The sequence below is a fragment of the Mesoplodon densirostris genome, chromosome X (assembly GCF_025265405.1).
Source record: "Mesoplodon densirostris isolate mMesDen1 chromosome X, mMesDen1 primary haplotype, whole genome shotgun sequence".
Lineage (NCBI taxonomy): Eukaryota > Metazoa > Chordata > Mammalia > Artiodactyla > Ziphiidae > Mesoplodon > Mesoplodon densirostris.
The window spans coordinates 123865095-123878795 of NC_082681.1; the positions used below are offsets into that span (position 1 = coordinate 123865095).

Sequence of the window (13701 nt, forward strand, 5' to 3'; positions counted from 1 at the left end):
TGCTCCGCAACAACAGAAGCCACTGTGACGAGAAGCCTGAGCACCGCAATGAAGAGTAGCCCCCACTCGCCACAACTAGAGAAAGCCCGTGCACAGCAACGAAGACCCAGTGCAGCCAAAAATAAATAAATAAATAAATATTTAAAAAAAAAAAAAAACTACAATGAGGTACCACCTCACACCAGTCAGAATGGTCATCATTAAAAAGTCTACAAACAACAAATGCTGGAGAGGGTGTGGAGAAAAGGGAACCCTCTTGCCCTGTTGGTGGGAACGTCAATTGGTGCAGCCACTGTGGAAAACAGTATGGAAGTTCCTCAGAAAACAAAAAATAGAACTACCATACAATCCAGCAATCCCACTCCTGGGCATATATCCAGATAAACTATAATTCAAAAAGATACATGCACCCCTGTGTTCATAGCAGCACTATTCACAATAGCCAAGACATGGAAATAACCTAAATGTCCATTGACAGATGAATGGATAAAGAAGATGTGGTATGTACATACAATGGAATACTATTCAGCCATAAAAAGAATGAAATAATGCCATTTGCAGCAACATGGATGGACCTAGAGATTATCATACTAAGTGAAGTAAGTCAGAAAGAGAAACACAAATACCATATGGTATCACTTATATGTGGAATCTAAAGTATGACACAAATGAACCTATCTATGAAACAGAAACAGACTCACAGACATAGAGGACAGACTTGTGGTTGCCAAGGGGGAGGGGGTTGGGGTTGGAGGACGGACGGAGTGGGAGGTTGGGGTTAGCAGATGGAAGCTTTTATATACAGAAGGGATAAACAACAAGGGCCTACCATGTAGCACAGAGAACTATATTCAGTATCCTATGGTAGGGACTTCCCTGGTGGTGCAGTAGTTAAGAATCCACCTGCCAGTGCAAGGGGACACGGGTTCGAGCCCTGGTCCGGGAAGATCTCACATGCCGCAGAGCAACTAAGCCCGTGCACCACAACTACTGAGCCTGCGCTCTAGAGCCCGTGAGACACAACTACTGAACCTGCATGCCACAACTACTGAAGCCCATGCGCCTAGAGCCCGTGCTCCACAACAAAATAGAAGCCACTGCAATGAGAAGCCCGCACACTGAAACAAAGAGTAGCCCCCGCTCACCACAACTAAAGAAAGCCCGCACGCAGCATTGAAGACCCAATGCAGCCAAAAATAAGTAAAATTTTTAAATAAAAGAAAAATTTAAAGAAAATATCCTATGATTAACTGTAATGGAAAACAATATTTTTTAAAAAGAATGTAAATGAATAAATAAAAGAGATGGAGCCAGGATCTGAGTCCAGGCAAACTCCCGATCTCATGCTTTTAACCAGTATGCTATGCTGTCAGAATGCCATTCTTCAGGCTACCTCTTCTTATTCATTCTAACAGTGGGATCAGAAGAGGTGACAACAGGAAATTATCCTCCCACCTGATGCCACTGCCTCCAACTGGACCATCAGAGAATTAAGGAAGAGTGGTGCTTGGGAGAAGAATAAAAGGAGGAGGCTGAAACCAGAGTTAGGGAAGGAGGTCGAAAGTAAGGAAGTTGGACATTAATGAGCTCAAAATATTAAAAGTTTAAGCTCTATTTCTCCACGTCTTCTGCCTCACTGCAGGTTGAAGCTGACTTCCAGGGATGCTGAGAAAATTTAGAGTTAGAGAGCAGAGTGAAAAACGGATCAGCTGTGGACTTCACAGAGCCCAGCAGGCTGAACACACAGTGGAGGCCAATTAAAAATACTTGATCAAACTTATGGCTACCAAAGGGAAGGGGAAGGAGGGATAAATTAGAAGTCTGAGAATAACAGATACACATTACTATATATAAAATAGATAAACAACAAGATCCTACTGTATAGCACAGGGAACTATGTTCAATACCTTGTAATAACCTATAATGGAAAAGAATCTGAAACAGAAAAAAAAAATATATATATATATATATCTGAATCACTTTGCTGTACACCTGAAACTAACACAACATTGTAAGTCAACTATACTTCAATTTTTTAAAAAACTTGATCAAATCATATTTTAAATATTGTTTTTAATTATTGTGTCTATCAGAGGGAGGGAAGTGCTACTTAGAAGCTAAATTCATTATCAGCCATTCTGCCATCAAGGGGAAAATTCTTATTATTGAGAAATAGATCTCTACATTGTTTCTTCCCCTTACAGAGGCTGGCAAGGAAAGAATCAGAAAATACGGAAATGTGAAAGCTTCTACCATTCTCCTATGCTGCTAAAGGTGAGGGTGCAAACTGGCCACGCAGGACCGAGCTGGCTCGCAGACATGTTTTGTTTGGCCTGAAGAATGTTAGCCTGCACAGTGGGGGTTTTTTCCCCCTCAGTGTTTTAAATTGGAAATAGTGGCCAACACATTAAAAAAATAGGCAAGAATCCTTTGACAGATGTATTGCAAATAAGTTCTACTGTTCTGCAGTGTGCCAGAACTCTCTTAGTTGGGAATTTTGATAAACAGAAGTTCCTAATTTCAATGAAATCCAATTTATCAGTCTTTTCCTTTATGGCGACTGCTTTGTATGCCCAGTTTAAAAAAAAAACTTTATGAAATTCATGAAGATATTATCCTATGCTTTCTTCTAACAGCTTTATTGTTTTACCTTTCACATTTAGATCTAAGACCCATACTGAAATAATTTGGGGGCATGGTAGGGATCCAGGTTCATTTTTTGCCATGTGGATATCCAATTGCTCCAGCGCCATTTATCGAAAACACCATTTCCCCACCACCCGCTACTGGATTATGATGGCGTCTTTATTGTAAATCAAGGGATCATATATGTGTGGAAGTTTCTGGCCTCTCTATTCCGTACCATTGCTCTATTTGTCTAACATGTGCAACAATGCCACATTCTCAGTTACTGTGACTTTCTAGTAAGTCTTGAAACCTAGTACTGTAAGTCTTCCAATCTGTTCTTCTTCAAGATTATCTTGACTGTTCATTGGGATGGACACTTAACACTGGTGCATGTATGTATGTATCAATGTTAAGCCTCAATGAAAAATAACACAAAAGGGACTTTCTGGGGGTTAAGAGAGATGAGATATTGAGCCTCTCTCAAGGAATCAGAAATCCAGCAACACAGAAGCCTGTATGGCAGTAGTCTAGAGCTGCCTTTCTAGACACGGTGTGCAAGCTCCAATCTGTGACAGGCCCCACCTACCGCTCCCCACCACTGAGGAAGATGGGCCAGTGACCTCTCTCATCTTACTCTGGACTTGCTTCACTCATTTACCTGGCTGCTTGGATCCTGGGCGTATTCGAACGAATGGACTAGTTTAGCAGAGCCTGTTGCCGTAGCTCTGGCCATGTGAAGAGGCGTTCCTGGTGATGGTGAGAAGGCTGCAAAGCTCTGGATAATTGGGGGAGATGGAAGGACGGCCGAGGGGCTCCTCCAGAGCAGGTTTCTCAACATGGACACCACTGACACTGTGGGCCAGATCATTCTTGGCGGTGGGGCCGTCCTGGGCACTGAAGGATGCTCAGCAGCATCCCTGGATCCCACCAGATGGTCTCCCAAGTTGTGACAACCAGAAACGTTCCTAGACGTTGCCAAACGTTCCCTGGGAGCAGAGGCAGAATCACACCCAGTTGAGAACTGCTGGCTTAGACTCAGAGCACAAACAGGAAAAAGGAAGGGAGATGTGTAGGGGGTACGGGCCCTGGGTTAGGAACACAGGCAGGACCCCCGCAGTTCCCATCTACCCACCTTCCCTCAACAAGCAGAACAAGAGATCTACAAAGAGGGAGAGGAAGACTGACAGAGAAAGAGTGGATGGTGCCACAGAGAGCTGTGAGCAGGACAGCGGCTTCACAAACTCCAAGGGGCATCTTCTGTGTAAAATATAAGAACAATGTCCCCTAGAGTTGTGCAATGTGTGGCCCTAGATATAAACTATTTAAAAGCTCCCATCTCTCTAAACAGTGTATAAATTCTGCCCCTTTCCCATTCCAAGTGACTAGGATAAAAACATCAGCTCCTCCACCATTACCTCTGCCTCTCAGAATCTCCAGAAAGATAAAGATGCAGGCTCTCAGCACACGTGGGTTGAGGTTCAAGCCAATTTCATTTGCATTTCAAAGGTCCTGCATCACAATTCTCTGTATCTGTCTTTAACTTGCTTTGCTGTCCCTTTACTTCATTCCCCAAGCATTATCTTTCTTCCCCTTGGCTTTCCTTCAGCCTCATAGCATTGATGAAGTCTAATGCAGGGGTGGAGGCCTGTACCCTGTTCCCCAGTGATGTACCAAGGATGGGAGCGCAGGTACAAGAATAAGGGGTACATTTTCAGTAGAAAATTTAAAAACATTAATAAATTTGACTAACAGTCAGTCTGCTTTTATTAATCAGCGTGCACCAGCACTTCCAAAATTGTTTAGACATTTATCAGTGATAAAACACCCCTCCCTCCGCCCCCGATTCTCTTGGTCTATGTTCTAAATGATTACTGTTGTTATTCTTTTTTAATATACATACTTATATTTATATATCATAAGCATAAGCAACATCAGCAGAGAACATAAATATTTTACACACACACACACACACACACACACACACACATATACAATATTTATGTCCTCTGCTGATGTTGCTTTTGCTTACAATGCTACAGGATAATCACAGGTGAACCTTGAAAATTTTATACAGCTTCTGTGCCAATTCCTTTTTCCTACCAAATCTGCTAAGAGGATTTCAGGGCAAATAGAGGAATGTATATCTGGGTTACAATCTTATTCTCAAAGATACTTTTTATTCAGTGTTTGAAAGAAAAATGCAGGGAGGGGAAAACCACTCCAATACCTGCAAACACTAAAGTTGGCTCTTCCAGAACACCTTATATTTACAAAACAATATGGCAGGGCTCTCTGAAGTTGCATTTTGCCATTGAGATGCTATACTTGGAGCATTTCCCCCCCAGGCTCACGGATTTTTCAAAATTGTTAAATAAACTCAACTGAGAATTCTTATTCAAATGGAATTGGATATTTCAGCTTCATTTCCAAACTCTTCATTTCTGTACTCTGATAAGCCTTCTTGCCAAAGAAAAGGGGGAGAGGGGGACCTTGCACCTCTCGGTCACCTCAGAGCCCCTGATATCTCCCCCTGCCCCCAAAGAAAGAGTTGAGGATGGATAAAGTCTCATGTCATCCGGTAGGACTCCTGCCTACCAGGGCTTAGGCCCTTGTGTTCTGGGCTTTGGCCCTTTGTCCAAACACATGCCAGAAATGTAACAAATCAAACTAGCAGGCTTGGTTCATGCCAGAAACACTAGTTTACAATCTTCCAGTGAAGCATTTCAGGAGGAGGTTGCGAAAAAAAAATTGGGAGAACACAAACCACTCCTTGAATATCAGTGAAGTGACTTCATTCACTGTGCTTAAATCTCAAAGGGGGCTGCAATGGCTGGGTGCTTTATGCCTTCCTGGGACATGCAAGGCCTTCTCTTCTGGCCTTGTGCCTGACTCTGGCCACTTCCTCCCCTCATTCCATCCAGAGGAGACTCTTTTGCAGTTCCCAGAAGGCGGCACCCTCTTTTCCAGCCTTGCCTTAGCACACACAGCTCCCTCTTCCTGGAACACCCTCTTTTTCTTGCTTAACGCTCTCTCTTTTAAGACTTCCATGAAGCCTTCCTGGATTGCCACAGTCTGAATTAGATGCCCCTCCTGTGTGTTCTCAGAGCCACCTGGCTTTGTGCCTTCTGGCGGATGCTGTGTTCACCGCAACTTACTCCTCCTGAGCTCACAGCTAGACTACATGTCCCAGTCACCCTTGCAGTTAACTCTTGTCACATGACTGAGTTCCAGGAAATGAAATATGCATAGAAGTGATGTGTGAAGAGAAATTGTATCCTCTCTACAGTTCTCTGTTTCTTCCACACACTGGCTAAAAGGAGAAAACTCTAGCCCTAGAGGAAGACGGAAGCACACATAGAAGGGGTCTGGGCCCCTACATAACCACAAAGAAAAATGTCACAACTATGAACATCCACTCTGGACTACACAGTGAGTGAGAAACTTTCATTGCATCAAGCCACTGAACTCTCAGGGCTCTTCGTTATAGATAGCAGTTAGCTGGCACTGACTAATACATCATAGCGCCTGCCCCGCACTGCCTTGCAAGTCATCTGGTCTCTGTGAGTTCCTTGAGGGAAGGGATTCTGTCCTATAGGTCTCATCTCGAGCTCTTAACATAGTGTTTGATACAGAGTAGGGCCACAGTAAATATCTGTGGAAGGAAGGTCAGGAGAGGGAACAAACTTATGAATGGACACTGTAGCACAGCAGAAAGTCAGCCCTGGGAACATTTTTACCCTTTGCTCAGAATTAGCGGAGACCCTAGATGAGTCACCTTTGCCTCTCTGCACCAGTGTCCCTGACTGTAAAATGTGGTTAGCAAGATCAGTAGTTCAATTTTAGTGAGCAATCACTGTCCCCTAGAGGGCTTGTTAACAGCAAGATTGCCGGACTCATTCCCAGGGTTCCTAATTCAGTGGGTCTGGGGTGGGTCCCAAGAATTTGCATTTTGAGTTAAGTTCCCTGATGATGGTCTGGGGACCAGACTTGGGAACCGCTTGCCTAGATGATCTCAGATCCCTGGGAACGGTCAGGGCCTGGTGGTCTCCAGTGGCCAAGCTTATGAGCCAAATCATGGATGATTCTTCCAGAGTTAGTTTGGCATTTGGAACTACTAGATTGTTAATATCCTATGTGTGGCCAATTTGCATTCACAGTATGGAATAAAACTCCCACCTGAAAGGAGACTGGTGGCTCCTAAAATTACCCAAGTGTTAAAGATAAGAAACTGCAACTGGGGTGCCAAGTTACCTGGTGGGGATTTAAAGCCAACCCTTCCTGATCCCTCCCCTTCCCTTGCACACTAGGTAAGGACACTATGATGGAAACATTTCTAAGCACAAAGAATGCCAAGAAGAGGGCTTCCCTGGTGGCGCAGTGGTTGAGAGTCCGCCTGCCGATGCAGGGGACGCGGGTTCGTGCCCCGGTCCGGGAAGATCCCACGTGTCGCGGAGCGGCTGGGCCCGTGAGCCATGGCCGCTGAGCCTGCGCGTCCGGAGCCTGTGCTCCGCAACGGGAGAGGCCACAACAGTGAGAGGCCCACGTACCGCAAAAAAAAAAAAAAAAAAAAAAAAAAAAAAAAAAAAGAATGCCAAGAAGATGAGGCAAAAAACCTGACCCTAGATTAATCCAAGTTTTCAGTTCGGTGGATCTTTAAAATGCACTGTGAGCTGGCCATGATATCCCATGAATGCCGAGTGTCAACTGTGCACAGATATTTAAGGATCCAGCTCAGATCACCAGGAGGTGAAAATAGCCAGATCTCAGACTTTGATTTAACTGGGAAGACCTCCAACTCCTTTTCACGTCACTTGCATTAAATGCACGAGACCAAATGCAGACCACAATATACTGACTGACACCAAGACTCCACCAGAGCCACACTTGGTTATCAGACATTTATTTTTTCACATAGCACCCCAGTTTCACAGCATGTACATTTTCCAGAGTTGGAGATTCTCAACCTACTATGTTCCCCACAGACTTTCCAACAAGTGTGAAAGAGAGGCAGTAAGGTTAGCTTGAGTCGACAAGTCACAATCCGAATATAGGACACCCTGTATTTATTTATGTTTAAGATCAATATACATACAGTTCCCAATGCTTAGCACATGAATGAGACTCTGGCTGAGTAAAATACTAACACAACTTGTTAGCACGTTATCATGAAAAGACAGAAGGCATCAAATATATACTTTGCTGTTCCTCATTTTACTGTTCAATGTAACTGTAGTGAAAAAATATACATTTTTACTTTCGAGGTTAAAATAGACCATCAACTCATTATCTCTCCAGGCCCACAGCTACAAGGAGTAAAATGGCTCTTCCCACCTCTGGCTCACTTGAATATCGGATTTGTACTGAAGACAAAAAGAATGGCTAAAGGTAAGGGTACACCCCAGCTCCCAGGCTGGCTGCAGCTGAAGCCCTCACACAAGTTACCTTAAAACAAAATAAAACCAACACAACTCGGTTGATCCAATCTCCATACAAGGCGGTCCCTGCGCCACCTGTCCCATTCCCAGTTCAGGGCTCCCTGAAGCAGCTTTAGGATCCAGTCCTGATGTCCGACATAGTGCTTTATAACAGAACTGGGACCAGAAGTTTCCCTACTGCAGCCCTCAAATTCCAGTTCTGGCCTGCTTAAGTTCCAGTGTCCTCTGGTCTTCAGAATCATAAACCACTTTCTCCAACCTCCCACAGTCATGAACTTAGCTTAGAGCAGGGCAGTAGAACCCCCAAAACACAAAAACTAAACACTCCTCAAGTGCTGAGAGCAGAGCAAGACTTCTGTCACTAGAACAAATCCTGTCCATTGAAACGCTGTACTGCCTTTGGGAAAAGGTTCCTTTATCAATCATATGCGTCAGTAAATACAGAAAATAACGAGACAAGCCTAAAAGTGACCGTGCGCCTGGGATGTCTCCCCACATTCACAGACTGGCTGTTTCAGGGAACACTTAGTAAGGCAACCTCTGAAAGTCTATTTTGGGGAGAATCAGTTTGTATTGCTCTTCATGTCTGGCCCTCTTGGTCTGCTGTTCTTACAGTTGCTCTTGGGAGGGCAAGGGTAGCTGTAACCAGCTACATTTCTCACTGCAAACAGCAAAGTGGGGAGGCTCCTAGAGTAAGACTCTCATAAACTGCCGTCGATGACTAATCTGTGGGCGTTGGTGGGCAGCCTCCCTTAGCCTGGGCTGAAGGGGAAGCAGAATATGCCACTTCAGGACTGCAAAAGCCCACATCCCCACACCTCTCACTAGGAATTTGAACCACACTGAGTCAAAAAACTGTAACAAAGCACCCATAACTAAAGTGTAAATTCAAGTGATCCTTTGAAATCAGTTTGAAAAGAGTACGCTTGAAACAGAGTAAACCAGTCGGAAAGAGAAACCGAAGTTACTAGAATGTTCTCTTTAACTAGAGAAGAAAAAGACCTCTCAACAGAGATTTCATTTTGTTCACATTCATGATGTTCAAACCACAACCTACTGAGTCCTACTTCTCAGCAATATGGGAAGATCTGGGTGCTATGATATCTGTAATTCTTTTTTTTTAATATTTAAAAAATCAAATTCCCTTAGTGATATCTCGTCAGGAGGTGTGATTCTAGCCTGTGCTGAACAAATGTTTTTAGCTCTAAGGTGTTATAATGAAAATGAGATCTTTCCAACTACTACATTTGCAAATGTCTGTCTTAATTTCAAGAAAAACATCCATTCCAGATTATTTTCTTAGTGATCTTCTAAGAGCACATCTATCATTACCATGGTTGTGAGCTCATCTAAGAAATGGACAAATATCATTTAGAAACAGACTAGAATCAAGTCACATGTGAAGAGAAGAATGCTTCATGATAGTTCAGACACTAGGAAATCAAAGAAAAATCCATGTTTTTGATTACTCACCCTAAACTGTGCTGAAACTGAACATTTGCAACCCAAGTAACCCAAGATATATTGAAGAAAACTATAACTTACTACATATTGAGTTCATTTCAATCACAGTAGTCTATTTTAAAAACAAACTCCCATAAGGAATACAGGAATGGAATCCATTCAAAGCAACAGCTGTCAAAAGTTCTGCCAAGAAACTCAGGGTAATTTACTGCATCATGAAAGATGAGGTGTTCTGAAGAACAAATACTTCAATCATATTCTTTCTCTTCAGATTTTATTTTTTGCTTCAATCCAAGAGAATTATCTAGATCTAAAACTCACTAAGACATGTTTTCATATTTTAAGACTGAAAAATTAAGTAAATAAAATTCAACATGGTACACAGAAAAAACCGTTCTAATCTATTTTTAGTAATGCTAGTGGCGAGAGGACTCAACTGACAATCCATAAAATCCCAACTATGGATTCTTGGACTAGGAACTGTGGTTTCTTAGGGCCTTGGTCTCCCCACAAGCAAACGCAGGATATGGGAAGGGGTCCTCTCATCTCTGACATCCTACCGTGCAATGAGAAGAAACTGGGCACAGCTCCCAGCTAAGCTGCCTCCTTCTCCCAACCAGACCCAAAGCACTTCTCTAATATTTATAAAGCAGTCAGATCCCTCCAACTAAGGCAAATGTCTGCCTTGATTCCAACACACTCCTCCATTCCAGAAATCTACCTTTTGGGTCTGCTTCCTGCTGCTGGATAGGGAGGTGGCCAGAGCAATAAGCCACATACCAGAGACACGGAGGTACCCAATGAGCTGGTGATCTACTCCTACCATGTTTTCACCCTTGGGACTGTGGGACTCCCATGGACGAAGATCACTTAACAATAAGGTTAGTAAACCCCCGTGGATGGGGGCAACATCAACACTCTGCCCAGAGATTTCTGCCCAACAAGGTCTTATGCTTGAGTAGTTTTATAGAAGAGGTATAATGGTGATATCAATAGCCCAGCCTTCCTATAAATCATATTAAACGCTCACAGAAACATTATCAGGAGTTATAATCCTAAATTAAATAAAAGTATACATCCTACGAAAACAGAGAAACAGGATGAGCACTAGTTAGGTAATATCATGTTGTGTGTGGGGGGGGGGGGCGTGTAATTGTTTTTTTAAAAATCCACTTCTAGGCAACTAAGAAACTGTGGTCACTCTTAAGTCCAGTCAAGAAGGTGGGGTGGAGATATTATTGGTATGGGCTTTAATGCAATGCCTATGTTAAATTACTGGTTAGACGGTGCAACGCATGAGGCTTCGATTGTCCAATGCAAGTTTTTTCCTTTAATGAAAACCAAGCTAACTAAACAAAACCCCAACCTCCTAATTTGGCTCACTCTGGCCTTGGCTTGATGGGAGAAAAACATGTCAATATTTTAAAAATGCATAACATAGACTAACATTCTTTAGTTTATATGTCTGCTTAATGGATATGAAGTGCTATCTGGAGTGTGTGCATATGTCCTGGAAGACTATGAGATAAAGTGCATATGCTAGTCTTTCCTGGATTGAATGGAACAAAAGGCAAACATGATAATGAAACGTCTGTGACAAGGACACAGTTGACAAAATGTGTTGCAGCCCCCAGATCTCAGAACAAGTGAAAAGAGGTTACTTAAAAAATGTGCACTCACCCATTCATAATCTTAGGAAGGGTTTAAACTGACTCTAAACCCCTCCCACAGGGACAGAAAAGGCAGCCAAAAGGGAAGGAAAGGGAGACGAGAGAAATAGTTCAAGTCCTGCGATTTTCAAAATCCAAGCAATTCAGAATCCTTTAATATGCACAGAACAGAATCAACAATTTGGGTTTTTTTGGAAAAACATCATCGTTTGAGCGTTTCTCTTCTGCCATTAAGCTATTGATAAAGCTTAATGGAGTAAGAAAGCATTAAAAATCAAAGCCTACTTCGTCTAAAAGCAGTCAACTCTATTGAAATCAAAGGCTTAGTCCCGCGTACCGCAAACCTATCCTAAACCACTTCAGAAAGGACCCTAGCACACCCCACCCCGCTATCCTAAAAATCGGTAAATTAGCAAAATGCACAAGAGACCACATGTCTTGCCATCCATCTCCTGAAGTGATGTTAAATAAAGCTGGAGAGGCCGGATACCTGGGAGGGTCGATCAATTCCCACTTTCAACTTGAGCTTACAGGAGAAGCAGAGGCTATGTAAATTTCTATAGAGTACTGGCTTCTGCAATTTGAGCTTACTGTTTTACATCACTTACACTGGAGTCGGTTGGGCGCCTCTGAACTGCACATAAACCAATCCCTTCCCAAGGGTACACTTCACAGAGAACAAAATAGTCATATATCCAGTGTGAGGATAGGCTTTCTTTCATTATTTCTTCATACCCAATACACTCACGATCCAGGTTAAAATAACAAAGACAAAAATAACTACCAGAGATTGTTGGATTACTGGTAACAACCATTGCCCCTTCTTCCCTAGTTTGAATACCTGGGTTCAAACAACAAATATTTATCAGTCCAAACAGTCTCATCAGCCATTCACATTTGATGGGTGGTTTCCAAATTCATGCATTTACAGATATGTTAACCCATGCAGGATAAAAGTAGAGATCTGGCAACTATTTATTTAATTTGATCGGGCAAGGCAGTTCAGGCAGATTGCTCTTGCCCAAAAATCTACATGAAAGGGCTGAGTTGTCTGGGTTGACGGCTTAGCTGGGCCAACTTAAATAGATCATGGACAAAACTACTACTTTACAGAGGTGTAAAGACTGAATAAGTCTTTGCCATTTAACAGAAAACAATAGTCATGTATTATTTATAGCTAGATATAATATCAAGATGGCACTAGAGAAGCAATTTTTGGCATATAGTGGTGGAGGGCACAGCGCCAGTCTAAAGCTAATGCTTTTGTTTTCTTCTACTTTTTGTTTTTATTATCATCATGCCAAAGACTATCCAGTTGGAATCACAATTATTCAGGAAACCAATCTACTATATATGATATACATACGAAAATAAAACAAGCATCCTGAAGGTACTGGATTACAAGGTTTTGTACAAGTCATAAATTCTTTAAATAAGTAATGCTCTAAATTGTTTTTATTTGCTAGAAGATTGGTTTTGGGTAAGGAGCAACATCTAACACCTTGAGGAAGTACTTAAGAATGGGAGGTAAATTCCACTGATAGTTACAATTTCAAGTGTGATAATCAGTTGTATTTTTTCCACCACAGTAAAACGTACACGTGAAGCACAAGAGAAAAGGTGATGTGGATTATATTCCGCCGCTAAGAGCTTTTGACACAGTCTCAGACATCTATGACAAGTAGTTGCGTTGAAACGTTCAAAGGAAAGATCTTGGCAGGAAAGGTCACCCATTGTTACTTGAATCTTGGGGGTCACAACACAGTGACTGGACGAAGTTGTTCCAGTTGGTTTTCCAATGCAATCCGTTCTTGATGAACCTCCTGAGTTGTACAAAACAAAGAGAAGAGAGGGGTCATTTCCTGGGTTCATCCCTACTTCATCAGGTACTGAAAAGAAACTTATGACTGGACGCACAAGCATTTAGGTGCCATATGACTCAAAGACAAGTGGACTGGGAGGCATCATGTTTAAAGCTGGTGACCGGACACAGGAGGCTTCACAATTTGCAGTCTCTCGACTCCTTTCTTAAGATGATGAAATGAAACTGATTGACCAACCCTCCCCACCCCCCACACCTAAATCTCACCCTCAGTTTTAACAGTGGCTGGCACAGAGTGATGTTAAAAATTAAAAACTGATTGGAAGGGAGCAGAAAAGCAAAAGCAGACTCCTAATACTGAGAGGCGAGCCATCAGGACTACATCTCTAGTTGCAATCTCTTGTTTCCACTCCAGAGCCATACTGGATCAGGACTGAGGGATGAGAAAGGGCACTGGTCGTGCTTCCACCAAAGTGTCATCCAGGCTCCTGCCATAAAATATGGCTGAAGCCATAAAATATGGCTGAAGGTGTGACTTCTTGGCTAAAGGTAGAAAACAGGATCCACAATCTGCTATTTGGGAATTCAAACTTTGAGCCCTAAAACAGACCTACTGGCAGGGAGAGATGGGGACACGTAAAGGCACTCTGAAGTAGCATCAGTCAAGGTGGGAAAGAATTCT

At 42.7% G+C, this 13701-nt stretch overlaps 1 protein-coding gene across 4 annotated transcripts in view; it reads right to left on the bottom strand.

Moving 5' to 3' along the window:
• Positions 1–7531: 7531 nt before the first annotated feature.
• Positions 7532–13701, bottom strand: part of REPS2 (RALBP1 associated Eps domain containing 2) — a 235483-nt gene continuing 229313 nt past the window's right edge. For all 4 annotated transcript variants that reach the window (XM_060087427.1, XM_060087429.1, XM_060087426.1 and 1 more), the window contains exon 18: positions 7532–13020. In XM_060087427.1, coding sequence (XP_059943410.1) covers positions 12952–13020 — 69 coding nt within the window. In that variant the 3' untranslated portion in view covers positions 7532–12951. The remainder of the gene's footprint in view (positions 13021–13701) is intronic.